Source organism: Ctenocephalides felis, unplaced genomic scaffold, assembly GCF_003426905.1.
Source record: "Ctenocephalides felis isolate EL2017-DRISC unplaced genomic scaffold, ASM342690v1 CF-g0.4_SCAFFOLD_01886, whole genome shotgun sequence".
NCBI lineage: Eukaryota > Metazoa > Arthropoda > Insecta > Siphonaptera > Pulicidae > Ctenocephalides > Ctenocephalides felis.
In genome coordinates this window covers 101,335,967-101,353,753 of record NW_020538040.1, presented here as the reverse complement: position 1 = coordinate 101,353,753, position 17,787 = coordinate 101,335,967, and the positions used below count along the sequence as shown (strand labels likewise).

The window sequence follows — 17,787 nt, the reverse complement described above, 5'->3', positions numbered from 1 at the left end:
ATTTGAATCGAATGGTCAAACAGTGAACACTCATGGACCTGCCTTTAGACAGACTACTATTTATTATTATTATTATATAATGGATACGAGTTTATATAATAACTCATTGGATTCATATGTCGCTATAGTAGCGGCATATCATGTCGTCGCGAAGAAAAATTTACGTCTATTTCTTGTCTTCTCATTCTTTTAAAAATACTTCAAGATACATGTTCAGACAAATGAAAATTTTAGCATATATTTACGTTTTAGTACTTTCTGAACATTTTCACATACTTTAGGAAAAATGAATGTACGTATTTGTGTGTGTTTTGTGTAGATACAAATTTTTGGCCACGATTTCGGGCGCACGGATCAACCGATTTGAATTAATTAAAACATTTTAAAAGAATGGTGAATCCGATGAGAATGATTCAAAAAACATTCGATTCGTATTGACGGATAGATAGATGTGCGTGGGTGGGGTAGAAAAGATCATCTGTGCCTTTACCCAAGGCAAAGGCGTAAGTAATAAAAAATAGTAAACAAAATAGTAAACTAGCTGTAAGTGGAATTCTGTCTTAAGGCAATTAGGGCATCGTGCCTTAAGGCAAATTGCTGGAACTTCCCGTACCAAAAATTATTATTTTTTTTAAAAACGATTAACATTTTTGAAAAAAAAATACTTCGAAAAAATAAGATTTTTGAGAAACTATAAATTGGACAAAAAATTACTTTTTTTGAAAAAAATTTTTTTTTTTTAAATTTTTTTAAAAAAAAAAATTTTTTTTTTAAATTTTTTTTTTGAAAAAAAAAATGTTTTCTTTAATTTGACATATTTTGGAAGATCTGAACTTGTTTTTCAAAGCAATCGTACTGCTTTAACTGCATAGAGACAAAATATAAAGCGCGTAAGCGCGGCGTCGCTGTCTAACGGGTAAACATTGATACGGGACCCATAGGAAAATAAACAAAATTTATACTTATTGTCAAAATCTCTATAAAATATCTGAAAATTTGATGTGCATATGTCTAATGATCGTTTTTGACCGCCAAATGGCATTTTTTTTTACTTTTTTAGTTAGATCTCCGAAACCGCTAGACCTGCCTCTATGAATGTTCGATCAATTCTATATCTTGTCAATACAAGTAAAATGTTTTTTGAATTATTAAAATCGGACGCTCCGTTCTCTTAAAAACTGATATACCGTTTTCGGCACTTTTTGCCCCGTATCTCCGGAACGGCTAGACCTGCCTTTCCCAAAAACTAATCAGCACGTCTCCTTATCAATACAAATCGAATGTTTTTTGAATTATTCAAATCTGATTGATATTTGAAAATTTGTATCCGCACATACATACACACACGCACATACACACACACACACACACACACATACATCCATTTTTTCTAAGGTATGCCAAAATGTTCAGAAACCTCTGAAACGTAAAGATATATAAAAATTTTCATTTTCGATTTTTTTGCGATTACTATAACTTACCCTACGGGAAGTTAATTAAGTTAAAAAGAGCATATATATTTCTGACAAATATCCAGATCAAGATTATATATAATATTATCTCTGTAAAAAATAATGTACCCATCAAATTTTTATTTTGCGTTGGTTGAATAATGTACCTATTATTTCGTAAAATTCCATTAAGATTAAAAATATGACATTGGATATTTTTACCCCCTAGCCATCCTATTTTAGCCTGCCTATGGGTACAATGATGTACAATGATGAATCAGGTGCGAGTTTTCCTGAACATAATCAGATAGTTGTTTGTTGGATATCTATTATTTTATAATTGGTTTGGTTTTCACAATATAAGTGCTAAAGTCAAAATGGACCTTTGTGCCCCGACCTACCCTATGAACATAATACTCTGGTGCTAACAAACAGTTACAATTTCGAGTCCAAAGGTAAACTTATATGTGACTATGTACTTTTCGCAAAATTGTTTCAAAATTATTAGAAATGAAATTAGATTGATTTATAATACTGCTACATTTGAATAATTATTACTCTACAATTTTAATGGGTTACTCATATCTTAAATTAACAAAAACCAAATGATAGGATCATTGATAGTCCTCCTCATATCCATTATGTTGATTGATTGATTTATTGAAAGTAATACTGGTCATTCCGTAGATTTTCCTCAAACTTCTTGCTAGGAAATACATTCGTAAGATAAAAAAAGCACATTTTCTAACATATATTTGACAGTTCGTACTCTCACAAATAAAATTTTTTGAAATCGAACAGAGTAATCTTTACAATAGTCATAGAAGACAAAAAACGATTTTTTTTATATTGAGTGATTTATACGTTGAATATCAAATCCTTTAATGTCATTGAAAACAAGATGGGTTTATGCATTCATGTTTAAAATTATCTAATCGTATGTTATTCAATCTTATTATCAAATATACCAGAATTGAAATAATTAAAATTACCATTAGAAAGAGCAATATTTATTATGATTTATATAATCACTTTGGTTATTTCAACCAAATGAATGTGATAAAAATATTTGAAGTTCACTAAGCCATTTATTATTCACACATGTCACAAATCGACAACATGATGAGTGATGAACTTGGTGAATTTTGTAGCAATAGCACAAAGAACTGTCAAAAACCAATGCGACTGCCGATTTCAAAAGCCAAATACAATACAATTAGAAACCATATCGAGGCTCATTGAATTCTATTAATGGAGCTTCATTTGACAAAGAGAAAATTTAAATGAGCTTGCATTGATCAATTCAGAACTGATCTATTATCTCAAAAACTGAAAATGTATTATTAACGGATGGGTTCGAGTCAATTTGTTACAGAAATTTTAGTACTACCTTGCAATTAGTGCCAAGGCAAACCATTTTGGTACACATATTACCATAATATTTTTAACTTATTGGAAGGTAAGTCACTAAAATCGATACGCAATAGAAAATGTTTTTTTAACACTTTGTTTCTGAACTTCTTGGTCATTTTGGTAGTTATGGAAAATGTGATTGTAATTTATATATGCATTTTATGCGTATTATTATATGTGGACAACTATGCTCTGCTACAATTTTTCAACCACGTTGTCTGGTTCAATTTGAATGAGCTAACATTTTATACAAAATAAAATCCATGCCGTTGCTACAAATATCATCTCATTGGATTTGGTCGCATATAAATCCAGTCTTTTGAATCTTCAAAATTTTCAAAACAATTTGAAGTATCACACCGAAAATTTAAATATTCTAACATTTTCAGGTTTGTGTAATATATCGTATATTTTGCATTACTTTCCCGCGTTTTATATTTTAGTATTATGAATTTTTATTTACTTGTGAATTTTATTTATTAAAAAAATAGTTCTCTGCATTTCCTAACGAATATTATGCAAACACCGATTGATTGAATGACGCTGACGTATTCAGAATATCTGTTATCCTTTATATAAAGCTCCGCAGACAATTGTACAAATCCATCGCGATTTCATGAATTCCTGTTTGTTATTTTATTGTAAATATACTTTTCTATGGTGGAAATTGCATACTGACCACTCAATTTCATGTTCAGTTAAAGCGCACGGTTTTGCGAACATGAAAAATCATCAATTGTACAAGCGGATTTTCGATAAAAGTGAAATCGCAGCGGATATAGTGTTGAAAACGGAATGAAACAATATTGCCAAAAATATCCAATAAATTTTTCTACTGTTTCGGATATCTGTGAAAAGAATGGATATTTAAAATGACACACTACTATAGATACTGCCAAAAATAGTAAATTCACTAAAAAATCCCATAAATTGCTAAGAAGTTGATGATTTGATATTTTGTCAGAAGTATTCATCAGAAGAGTTAAAATAATTATTTATTCAATTTATCTCTTTTGAAATTGCTTCTTTTTAACTTAATTACCTTCCCAAAGGTAAAGTTTGTTCTCATAAAAAATCTGATTCGTTAATTTCATGTTTTCTCGACGGTTCAAGTCATTCTGAATCGAATGAGATCAAATTTGGAAAAAGTATGTTTGTTTGTGTATGTGTTTGTATGTGTGCGTGCGTATGCATGTGAACAGATTTTTTACCTTAAATCAACGATTTCTCTAAAAAAACGGCTCGACCGATGTTAAAAATTTAAAAGCCATTCGATGTAACTCGATAACATTTTGAGATTGTCAGTTTTGCGCGACGATCCAAATTGGTAAACTTTTCGTCCACAGTTTAGCTCCTAATCGATTCAATTAGCTCCTGAATCGATTTTAATAAATCAAAAACTATTCGAAAGATATTAGTTGGGAATGATTCTGATTAGTTTTAGATATAGATCGACTAAGCAGTTTTCTTGTAATTAACTGTTGAAAATAAAATTTAGGCCGATTTTTATGAAACTGTTTTTGATGATATATATCTTGGCCTTATAGAACTTACTGAAATATTACGGCCTCACGACAAGTAGTTTAATTTAAAAAATTCTTTAAAGTTTGAAAAAATATCATAGTCAAAATTTGTGAACAGACAGGTTCAGCCGTTTCGAAGATACAAGGCAATAAAAGAAAAAAATGGCAATTCAGTTTTTGAGTAAACGGCGCGTCCAATTTTTCAAAAATATCATTTTTTCAAAGCTTTTTTAAAAAATATAATTTTTGGTACGGATGTTCCAGCAATTTGCCATGCTTTACTAGTTTAAGTCAGAATGATAAATAGTTTCACTAGAGTTTATACATAGAATGTCTTTTATGGGCGACACTCGGTCTATAGGCGACACTCGTAACGATAATTAAAAATAATGTGCATGCAAAATAATTTTGTTGGAAGCTATAAATAACAAAGACATGTTGAAATATATTTACTCGGATAATTTTGTGGTGCTATTATAACTTATAGACTATCTTTCAAAATGGATGAAATTATTTTAATATTATTCAGTGACGAACAAATGTATGATGTTTACAGTGCTTTGTTTTTAATGTCGAATGTTTAAAAATGCATTCATTTCAATACTCAGAAGACATACATACTCTGAAATAAGCCTATGATTTATAACTATGTATCTCAAGCCAGTTATTGTCAGAGAGACTAATGGGTTCCTATTTTAGATATTTAAGTAATTTTAACCTAATTCGTGGTTGTATAGTTCTATATGAGTCCAATTAGTTGATGGACAGCCTGAAATATAAATTGATCGTAAACATTTCATATTTAAATAAACAGAATATAATTTGATAGAAGTATTTATTCTCGTTATATTATATGTTCGAGCTTAGTCAATCAATATGTAATTATAGTTTTGCCTAAATAATCCTATTTAACTGAATTATTTAAATATTCTGATAATTAAAATTACATTTATATATATATATATATATATATATATATATATCTCGTATATATATATATGATGAAAGTTTTGTCGACGTTGATACATATTTGTAAAATTTTTTTTTCTTTCAGCCCAACCGTCGAATTAAAAAAGATTAAATAACAAAATTATTTATTTCATTACACGTTTCGACACTTGATGTGTGTCATCATTCAGTAATCAAACCAGGAAAAACAGGAAACATTAATTATGATGTAAAAATTGATTTAACACTAAATTTGTGTAAAATAATAAAATACTATTAATTAACAAACGAGAAATAGGAGGAGCACATATTGCCCTCCTATATTTAATGTTAATGGTACCATTTCAAATCTATTTTTACATCATAATTAATGTTTCCTGTTTTTCCTGGTTTGATTACTGAATGATGACACACATCAAGTGTCGAAACGTATAATGGAATAAATAATTTTGTTATTTAATCTTTTTTTAATTCGACGGTTGGGCTGAAAAAAAATTTACAAATATATATATATATATATATATATCAATATATACTAATTGTAACATATATACAAGCTGGTCCGGCAAACGTTGTTTAGCCACACAAAATATTTCCAGGAAGTTTTTAGTATAAAAAATAACTAACTGATTGTGTAGTATATAAGTGAAAGAAGCAGCTAACACAAATTAAATGAATGATTTACCCACTGTAACACATGCCTCATAATAATATTCTTGGCACATTTTATTAGTCATTGCAAGTACCTAAGCTGAAACAGTTTTTATATATCATTACGCTTTTTATTAATTCATCAATATTTGAATCACAAAGAAAACAGATATATATATATATATATATATATATATATATATCTTCAATTTTTTTAGTTTTTTTTTTGATTATATAAATATAGTTTGATTGTAGAAATAAATGGAAAATGTTACAAAATATCACTTAACATTGTTTGACATTGAAAATATTTGAGGCGTTGTTTGGCAATGAAAATATTTGAGGCGTTGTTTGGCATTGAAAAGAAATGAAGACTGCCCTTTGCCAAATATTTTAATTCACTTTTTAGCTAAGACAATATTAAAATATAATATATTTAGCTTATGAATAAAAAATGTAGTGTCTACATTATTATTGCTGAAAAGCAACTGAGATGTGCCAAAAATTAAAATAATATAAGATACATTAAATGTTTGGCAGAAAAACAGTCTGCACATGCGTCTGACGGTTGTGGACTGTCAGTGAATATACCCTATATAATTTTATTTGACTGATTTTTTTTAACTAATGCAGTCGTACTTTGTCTTACTTTACTAAATCGTAATACAAAAAAAAATTACTCATTCAAAAAATTATTTAGAAGTTTTATTGTATCCAAAATTCATGTTTAGCATTGAATAAGGAATATTTATTCAAGTCAATGGAGCGTTTTGGGTCTCAATTTTTTTTATTATGCTCCAATTTGTATGAATTTTTAGAATTAGGTTCAGCTTATTCTCAAGTTTAAAGGTGAAAATAATTTAGACTTCTTTGCCACTTCCTGGATGTATGACATCCCTCCTCCGTAGTGTAATTTTATTTTTTTCGAAATAACGTCGGATATCGATAAAAGAACTAATTATAAGATAAAAATGTTTTATAATTTTCTTTAAAAGGGCAAATACTTTTCAAGTTACTGGCTACTGAAAATTCGTTTTTCTGGCGTTTTTCATCGTTTTGTTTTGCAAATATTTCCAAAAATATACATTTTAACAAAAATCGTGTAATGAATATAATTATATCAATTATAATCATAATAAATCGGTGTTTTATAACGTGTTCAAGGAACAATGTTAAGATAGATATAAAAAGCGTTTTTAATTTCGTTCAAGATTTAATTGTTGTATTTGAAGCCATCTAGCGGCGAGGTGTTACATTTTATATATTCCATGGGGCTTTATAGTGCTCAAAATAAGCTATAAAATGTGTACTGTTAAGTGTACTGTCTATTTTTTTTTTGGAAACATTACATTATTTTTACATTTACTGTGTACATTATTCATTTCATATATAAAAAATCCATTTTTTTAAACATATGGTTTGCTTAAATCTTATCAAGATCATGTTTCTTGACAGATGTCCTGAAGATGGAACGTACTTAGTTCCGAAACGTCCACAGTAAATAAATAAACAAATGGTTTTTTAAAAAACTTATTGGATTCTTTGTTCGAAGGTCTACAAAATATTTACAAACCCAAGACTACCATCTAATATATATATATATATAATTAATTTTATCACTTTTGTTTCAGACCATGCTGAGCCAGAAGGAAACTACCTGTAATTTTCATCTTAAAATATGAGCCCCATAGTGTTAATACAAGACGACGCCTCGAATGAAACTGATGTGAGTTCCGTACTATCATTCTGTATTTTATATAATAATCGTTATGGATTTATAAGTAATTTCTAAAGAAAGGGTCAACTCTTATTTCTAAAATTAGATTTAAAATAGAAGTCCCAAATAAAACTAAATCTTTTTTGTTTAGACAACAGTATATTTTAATTTTCAGTATATTATCTAATAGATAGACTAACAATAAGACATTCTAAAATTTTCATGTTGCATATATTTACATATTTCTGCTTTATTTGTTTTAGTTTTTTTTTTGAGAATTAAGCTTAATTAAGAACAAAGTAAATAAATAATTTACCTTACACAAAGATATTTATTATATACATAACTATTTAAACTTCATCTAATGAGTCTTAACGTTTTGAGAGTGTTTACATTTTTTATCATAATCAGAGACAAATAAATCAGAGTACTTTCAGAAGCACACAAACAAAATTTATTATAAAATTTATGCGGAACTAAAATTTTGGACCCTACTTATAGCGTAGAGCAGGGCTTTAAGATCCGCGAGTAAAACGCCATCAATATCTCAAAAACAAGTAAAGTTACGAATTTTTCAACAGCAAAATTTAGAACAAAAGGTGTGCAGCCAGCAACCATCTTAAATCAATCAACGTCACTAGCAGAAGATAACGACCATGTTTAAAAATCTTTAAGAAAAGTATTTCCTATCGTGGTTAGTTTTTTTTTTTGGTTACCAACATTGTTGTTTAGTTTACGAGACCTTAATATAATATTTAAATACACGTTATTTCATTGTTTTATAAGATGTGTTGTTATTTTAGATTGGTATTAAGTTAGATTCACCTTTTTTATGACCTTTATAAATGCTTACATATGAATGCGGTAAACAAAACCAACTAAATCTTTATTCTGGAAAAGGTATAAACAATAAAAAATACTAGATGAAAAGGTAAATCAGATTAAAAAGTGCAATTTTAAAAGAGATAAATTAAATTAATAGTTATTTCAACTCTGCCGATTAATGTTTTTGTCGAAATACTTGATCAATTTTATATATAAGAGGCGTAGCTACCCAACCGTAAGCAGAAATTGATAAAAACTCTAAAGCCAAATAACGACTTTTCAAAAAATGAAATTATTCCGACATAGTTGGCATTACCCTTTTCTATCGAAAGTCTTAATAATAAAAACGCCAATAAAAGATCGCAGTTTTTAACTTTTAAGCCCAACGCTTTGAGAAAATTAATATTTAAAAAACAATATTTAAAAAATGTTGCACTTTTCGAAGACGTTTGAATATTCTTAATATGTTACAAATGATAACAAGCAATTATACATGTATTTTCGAACGAAGCTATCTAATAATAAGGCCTCTAGGAAGTGCTATATTATTAACTTACCGTAGGGTAGTTATAGTAATGGGCTTCACGTTTGAGAGTTTTCTGAACATTCTAGCATACTGTAGAAAAAATGGATGTTTGTGTGGATACAATATTTTATCCACAATTTTGGGTGCACGGATCAACCTATTTAGAATATTAAAAAAAGCATTCGATACTTACTGATGGGGAGACCTAATGATTAGTTTTTAGCGAAGGAGGTCCAGTCGTTTCGGTTATTTATGGAGCAAAGAGTGCAAAAAATATAAATTTTGACCAAACTGTCCATCTGATTAGAATGATTCAAAACTATTAGTTTTTGATGAAGGTATTTTTTTCAAAAATCAAAAAAAACTTTAATTCTTAAAATTTATATTTAAATTTAATTTTTTTTTTGAATATCGAAAATGACTCGGAATTGCATTTTTATTCTAAATGAAATTCTAAAACTCACTTATATACTTCAATTAAATTCTTAAGAATATGATATAAGGTTCTTCATTTTAACTCCGCATTATTAACTTTTGTTTATTTACTCTTCATGTAAACATCTACCTATAATTCTATAGAATTCGAATAATAAAAGTTTCAGTATTTATAATAATCTATTTGAAAACATTAACTATTTCTCAAATAAATATTCCATTACGGTACGGGAAGTTTTCGATGCCACACACCATTGCTTAATCTTCCTGTGGGGTAAAAATGATCTGATGTCAAACTTTAAAAATGTAGGAAACAACAGTTACACAACGATGAATTAGTTGGTAATTTTTCTGAAGTGTTCGATGTTGGTTATGTCAGCATGGTTTTCACAATATGATTATTAAAAGTCAAATTATAAAATGCCCCGCCCTACCCTGTAATATTGCAATTAAATTTTCCTAGTAAATGATGTGTCAAATATAATAACAGTATTAGAAAATGTTGTTTCAACATCTTGCTTTTATATTAGTGCTAAATCCTACTAATGTTATTTGAATTTTTTATACTACTATTCATATTTTTCTAATTGATTTCTCAAATTATGACCGTGCAATTTTATTACATTTCTTATCCATATCCTGAAAAATAATATTTTTCTGAAAGCAAATGTAAAAATAAGAATAGGGCAAAACTCGTCAGAAAATTTATTTAAATATATTATAAATGAAAATCTTCATCTTCAAAAAGAAATGCGGAACATTCATGTGCTATAGCCGATAACTTGCATTCTGTTAATTGCTCCGAAATAATGCGCACATTGTCCTGTTCTATCTGTACTTTATTAGTATTAATGGAGTGAACTGGATCTTCTTCGCTGTCGTGATTATTTAGGGATTCTAAGGTTTCTTTTAATTTACCTTGAGCTTCTTTATATGCGTTAAGCAGGAGCCTGAAATGCTCGATCATATTGGCATATCGCTTGATAAGTTTTTCAAACAGACATTTTTCACAATTGACATTTCCACTGTTTGTTTCATCGGGTATAGTTTCTTCATAATTTTTATTTTCAATCAAATTTGATTCCATAGTGCGCTGATACAAAATTTTACTTTTATAAGATTCAACATAAATTAATTTATACAGAATACGACATCAAAAAATAATTTATTTATTTGTAATTTTTTTAGTTATTTTTTTGTTTCTAAATAAAACTTTCATGTCAAAATGATATTAATAATATTAGATCTAGTTGTCAGAGAATAGAAGGCTTTGGATAAACTTAAATTCGCTCTGACAAACCTTATTATTTGGCACTGTCTCATTTTTCATTTTGATTAATTAATATTTCTTCACTAATAAATGTGTTCATATACGTTTGAATGTTCAAAAAATGCCAAAAAATCAGAGCAGTATATGTCATCGGACAATGTTCGAAAATAAATTTTAATGGTGCGTCACAAATAGTGGTCCATTCTCATAGTTTCATACTTTATAGTAATAATCACCATAGTTTGTTCATTTCAGAACCAATACTTTTCTAAAAACGATTTATAATAGTCTACTTTTTTTAATAATGCATAAGAAACCTGTGTTGCCGCAAAAAAAACTTCTTTGCTTATATTATTCGATTTTGCAGTTTTTTTCTCATATAATTTATATCAGTCAATTTTTTTTAATTACATAAAGTATTTGAAAACTAAAGCAAATTGGGAATTGTGGCGATCAGTTTTCGACAAAAATTGGCAAGACCGATTTTAGCAATCAAGTGCTAAACGAGTGGTCTATGCATGGTATTGTGCTTTAACACAAGTTGCTGGTACATCTCGTACTGTAATTAATTCGAGGACATAAAAATAATCACTAATAAAAAGTGGCTGGGCCTGCTTTTGCCAAAATTAATACTATATAATAATATAAAATAACCACATCTCCAATCATTACCAATTGAATATTTTTTAGATCATTCAAATCGGATGCTCCGTTATCTCAAAAACTCGATTTCTATTTTCTGCACTCTTTGCTCTTCATCTCTGTAAGTGCTGGACCTGCCTTTGCCAACAACTAATCAGCACATCTCCCTATCAATAGTAATCGAATGTTTTTTGAACCATTCAAATCGGTTGATCAGTATGTATCTACATACATATATACACACACATTCATTTTTTCTGAGGTATGCCAAAATGTTCAGAAACATTCAAAACGTCGAGAAATGCAAAAATTTTCAAGTTCGATTTTTGGAAGATTACAATAACTTACCCTACGGGAAGTTAATTTTAAATTAGACGACGACGCTTATATATGTACATATGTTTACTGTACAAAATATAATCAAGACGAATTAAAATGGATGCATTAGACGACCTTATCTCAAATTTTTAACTTTCCTTAGGGTGATAAAAAATATCCAAATTCTCAAAAAATTTAGAAAAAACTTTTTTTTTAATTCAAAAAAAATTGAAACATCTAAAAAAATTTCAAAATTTTGCAAAAAATTCTAAATTATGAAAAAAATCTAATTTGAAAAAATAACAAATTTCTTGTAAATATAAACATAAGTTGTTTATAAAATGCGCTCGTCACCCAATTTAATATGCACTTTAATTTACAGTATGTATTTATAATAAAATGATCTATTTGAAATTATTCAAAGCAATTATTGATTATTTTTATTCCTCGAATGTTTACTTACGGTACGAGAAGTTCCAGCAATTTGTCTTAAAGCACTATGCCATGCACCTCATGCTACAGCTTTTACGGCCACATGACATTACAAGTAGTAAATCTTTTCCACATCCGATAAGTTAATAATCTTTTCGATTATCGATATAATCGATTCTATAAAGCTTAACCAGTTTTTACATTTTTCTTAGAAAAACTAGAATTTGTTTTTATTTCCATAGCTGAATTTATAAATTTTTATATTAGTTTTTGTTACTCTTCATTGGATTGTGTGTATAATGCGTTAATTTATTATTTAGATTCTGATAATGATGATATTTAAATTATCTCTATCTTACTGCATAATTAATCTAATTCGTCTGAAATATTCATCAGCGGAATTTTAATAACTATTTATTAACTTTTCGTAGGGCAAGTTATAGTAATCGCAAATAAATCGAAAATGAAAATTTTTATATATCTTTACGTTTCAAAGGTTTCTGAATATTTTGGCATTTGGTTAGAAAAAATGGATGTATGTGTGTGTGTGCAGATACAAATTTTCGTCGACGATTTTGGGAACACCGATCAACCGATTTGAATAATTCAAAAAACATTCGATTCATATTGATATTGGGCGACGAGCGTATTTTATGAACAACTAATGAGTACGTTTACAAGAGTTCATTTTTTTAAATTAGATTTTTTTGATAATTTAGAATTTTTTTGATAAATTAAATTTTTTTTCCTAATTTTGAAATTTTATAAGAAGTTTGAATTTTTTTGAAATTCTAAATATTTTGAGAATTTGGAACTTTTTGAATATATTCGATCTTTTTTTGAAATTTTCGAAATATTCTCAAATTTTCGTAAGAAATCATTTTTTTTTTATTTTTCAAAATTAAGTTTTTCAAAAAATGATGAAAAATTTCGAAAATTTGAATTTTTTGAAATTATAAAATTTTTTGAAAATTTTGATTTTTTGCACTTGAAGCTTCCAACGTATAAATCTATATATGTATATATATATATATATATTTATAAATGTGTGTGTGTGTTTATATATGTATATGAATAAAAATATATCGACTGCAGTTTCCACTTGTCGTTTTCTGACATTTGCATTTGGTATCCAGGTAGGTATATAATTAGCATACAGATGAGAAAATATAACTTGTTCTTACTTTCGACTTTATTCTCGGAAGTTTTCATAATCACTAAGGAGTAACTAACTATAGCTAGTGTGCCGAGAGACTTTACGGAAAATAAAATAAAAGTTTTGATACGGACGAAATATTTGCATGTAATAAGATTAGACTTCGCGTGGCTGACGAACACAGAAAAGCGCTTTGCTGTTGCGATTTTATTGTTCAACTTAACGGATTTCACTTCCGAAAACAACTTCGTGAAAATTTCATTTAATAATTTACTTGCACCACAAGAAGGTTAAGAAGTTTAGCATTATTTCTTATGTTAAGTCATGTAATTATTTCATTATACTCTGACCAAGAAACAAAGCAAACCGCAATCAAGACAAAATTTTGCCAAATTTAAATTTTAATTCTTATATATATATATATATATATATATATATTATAGTAAGTTCTTGAGGGCGATACATCAAACAAAGAAAAGGCGTCTCGACATACAATTTGATGCTATCATCAGTGGATATTGAACATAATATTTTATGTCTAAAAATGTGTACACATCACAGAATTTTGCACTAACATTGATACAACTAACCAGTCGATAATCATGAATTTTTGTAATAAGAAAAATAATGAGAACTAGCTGTAAGTGGAATTCTGTCTTAAGGCAATTAAGGCATCGTGCCTTAAGGCAAATTGAAACTTCCCGTACCAATAATTACTATTTTTTTAAAAACGATTAACATTTTTGAAAAAATTTTACTTCGAAAAAATAAGATTTTTGAGAAGCTATAAATTGGACAATAAATTACTTTTTTTTGAATTTTTTTTTTTTTTAAATTATTTTTTTTTAATTTCTTTTTTTGAAAAAAAAATATTTTCTTTATTTTGACATATTTTGGAAGATCTGAACTTTTTAACTTCCCGTAGGGCAAGTTATAGTAATCGCAAAAAAATCAAAAATGAAAATTTTTATATATCTTTACGTTTCAGAGGTTTCTGAACATTTTGGCACACCTTAGAAAAAATGGATGTATGTGTGTGTGTGTATGTGTGTGTGTGTGCGTGTATGTATGTGTGTGGAGATCATTTTCGATTTTTCGAAAAATGAACAAAAAAACTTACTTTTGACTTTTTAAAAGCATTGCGTTCTACAGCTCATGTTGTAATGCAAGGTGCTGACTGAACGCAATAATGTAAACTTGTTCACAAAATCATACCACATCTGTATTGTTTTGGATCCTATTTTTAAATCAGTATAGTTTAGCTATTATTATGACTGTCACTACTGTACCCCGGGGTAGCCGTACCCTAGCTAAATTTAAAAACAATTAAAGTTGTCTAAGTCCATAAATTTATTTAAAATTGTTAGGTGTAGTTTGTTCTGCAGTTTTCTTTAACTTGCCATCCGTCATTTGCATGTTTTCCTGCCTATAGTTTTTGATGTTGATGTATGGGATTTGAGGGTGTTTTGTTAAAATATGTTTTTTTACAAGGCATTATTATTGAATAGTTATTTTATAGTTAACACAATTAGGTATTTCAAGACCTTTCTCAGAGTTCTTGAATAAAATGTTTCATGGCAGTTTCGATTGATGCATCAAAATCAAATAAAACACTAGAGATTTTATGGACTGGCCAAGTATTTGTTTTCCGCTCTTAACCATTTCATGCAATAGATGAGAAAGCAGTACAATCTAATAAAAATCGAACTGGCAAGTATATTTGTAGAAAATCGAACCGGAGTTGACTTCTAAAAAACCTATTATCCTGCCTTCATGCTTGATATTTTAAACTTCTCTCTATTTTTTAACTAAAATCGACAAACTTTTTTCATAAGTTGATTTAAGATTGTAGATTTGTATCCCAGTTTAATATTTATATATTCTGAATACTATTGTGTTTCTCGTTCTTAGGTATCTATTTAATATAGATTACTGTTTTGTTTTTGATTTTATCTCACGATTAATCAAAATTTATACTATCAAAACTGTTTCAGCAGTTGGATTTTTGATTGTTGGATGCAAATTTCAGAATAATTTTTATTTTTTATGGCTAATACTTCAACTTTGACTACTATTGAAATATTTAATTTTTTGTAAATAAATTCATTAAACTGTCGTCACAGTACATCAGTACATCGTGTCGTAAAAACAACTAATAGATTTATGATCAAAAGCAATTTTAATATTAGTTTAAGAGTTGATGGATTTAATATATTATTTCGTACTTGATCCTAATTATTCTGAGTGTGGTATTTTTCTCTTTTTTTATTAACTTCCCGTAGGGTAAGTTATTGTAATGGGCCGAAAATCGGAATTGAAAATTTTTACATTTCTCGACGTTTAGAAGGTTTCTGAACATTTTGGCATACCTCAGAAAAAATGGATGTGTGTGTGTATGTGAGTGTGTGTGTGTATGTATGTATGGATACAGATTTCCAGCCACGTTTTCGGGCGCACGGATCAACCGATTTGAATGGTTCAAAAAACATTTGATGTCTATTGATAAGGAGAAGAGCTGATTAGTTTTTGGCCAAGGCAGGTCCAGCCGTTTCGGAGATACGGAGCAAAGAGTGCAGAAAATAGAAATCGACTTGTTGAGAGAACGGAGTATCCGATTTGAATGATCTCAAAAACATTCAATTAGTAATGATTGGGAGAAGTGTTTATTAGTTTTTGGCAAAGGCAGGCCCAGCCATTTCAAAAATACGGAGCTAATATGTAAAAAATGGCAGTTTTTGAGATAACTAAGCGTCCGCTTTAAATGATTCAAAGAACTTTCTGCTTGTCTTAACAAATTTTGGAAGAAAATTCTGTTTCAACTTTTTTTTTTAAATTTTTTGTATATCGAAAATAATTCAGATTTTATTTTTAATTCTGACTATAGTTCTAATATGCTTTACAAATAATTTCAACTTTGCAATTCAGTTTATATAATTTTTATAAATATTACACAATGTTACAGTATTTATAATAATCTATTTGAAAACATTCAGTATTCCTCGAACATTTCGTTACGGTACGGGAAGTTCCAGCAATTTGCCTTAAGGCACGATGCAACCCACCCCACTAGTTATTATTATTATTAAACATCGATTAAGTTAAAAATGCTTTGTCATTTAAAAAAACTCTACCACAATATTCATGAACAATATAGTGAAAATTATTTTTTATGACAAGTGGTAAATACTTATTTAGTTTGCCTCTTTTTACAACTGACCATATGAAATATATAATAACAAGCATTATGGTACATAAATGGAATATTCTTGACATATTAAAAATATTTCAATAAAGCACTTTTTTCTACGTTATTAAACTTTTTGGGAATGCTGGTGTCGGCTTTTTTTAATAAAATTGCATAAATGCGCTTGCTTGAATATTTCAAATGATTGCTTTGCTTTTCATTCTTCTGGAAACACAAAAAGATAGTTGAGAGAGATTATACGCTCCGATTAATAATAATAAAGTAGTATCAAATTAGCGTTTGGCTGAATTCTAATCGATATATATATATATATATATATATATATATATATATATACTAGCTAACCCGACGAACTCCGTTTCGCCACCAGATGGTTTCGTTTTATATTTGAAAAGGAAAAAATTGATTTTATTGCACAACAGTAATGAATTTATTTTGATTACAAAAATGAAGTGTTTCTCAGTTAAACTTCTCTAAGTAAATGAAAGTGAATCCGCAAACTATCCGTTTCATGGAAGTGATCTTTGGTAAACCACATTTTTTGTTTTTTGGTCTGACGTTAACACAAACAAAGCGGATGGCTTTCCAACTCGTGAACAGGCAACGTATGACTGCCCTTGTGAAAAACAATGATTTTCTAAATAATCTATTTGAAATTTATCCTGCAAACACTAAGCGATTGGCCTTGCGACTTGTTATTGCGAACGCAAGGCGAACTGGAAATTGCAATCGTTTGAAGTCAAACGGAAGACCAGTCGGAATCATTGGTATGTCACCAAATCGCAAGCAATTTTTGATTGAATGGTGATATTCAGTGCGTGTACATCATTATACTCTGTGGCAAGAATTGTTCGTTGACTTAACCAAGCATAATTCTGAATTACTTGAATTTTTAATTACGGTGCGTGAAGTTCCAGCAATTTGCATTAAGGCACGATGCCATCCACCACTAATTTTCTTAGCTATAAACCTTGCGGAACCCGAGACCTTTCCAACGAATGCAAAATTGTCGAAATCGGTTCGTGCGTTCTGGAGTTATTTCGTCAGGAAGGAAAACCCGACTTATTTTTATATATATAGAAGATATATATATATATATATATATATATAATATATATATATATTACGGTGGTTCTTATATGGCCATTCTCAAAATTTCTTTCTCCCAGAGGCTCAAATGCTTCCAAATTGATAAAAAATATCTTCTATAAATTTTAACTCTCAATATTGTCTTTTGCAATTTGGAAGCATTTAAGACCCTGGAAGCAATAAAAT

General features: G+C 28.6%; 1 protein-coding gene across 1 annotated transcript in view; it reads left to right on the top strand.

Annotated features, from left to right (window-relative positions):
• The window catches only part of LOC113375603 (probable G-protein coupled receptor 27), a 521,019-nt gene that overhangs the window by 484,648 nt on the left and 18,584 nt on the right, over nt 1–17,787 (top strand). Inside the window, exon 6 of the mRNA XM_026615534.1 lies at nt 7,618–7,712. Coding sequence (XP_026471319.1) covers nt 7,665–7,712 — 48 coding nt within the window. The 5' untranslated portion in view covers nt 7,618–7,664. The remainder of the gene's footprint in view (nt 1–7,617; nt 7,713–17,787) is intronic.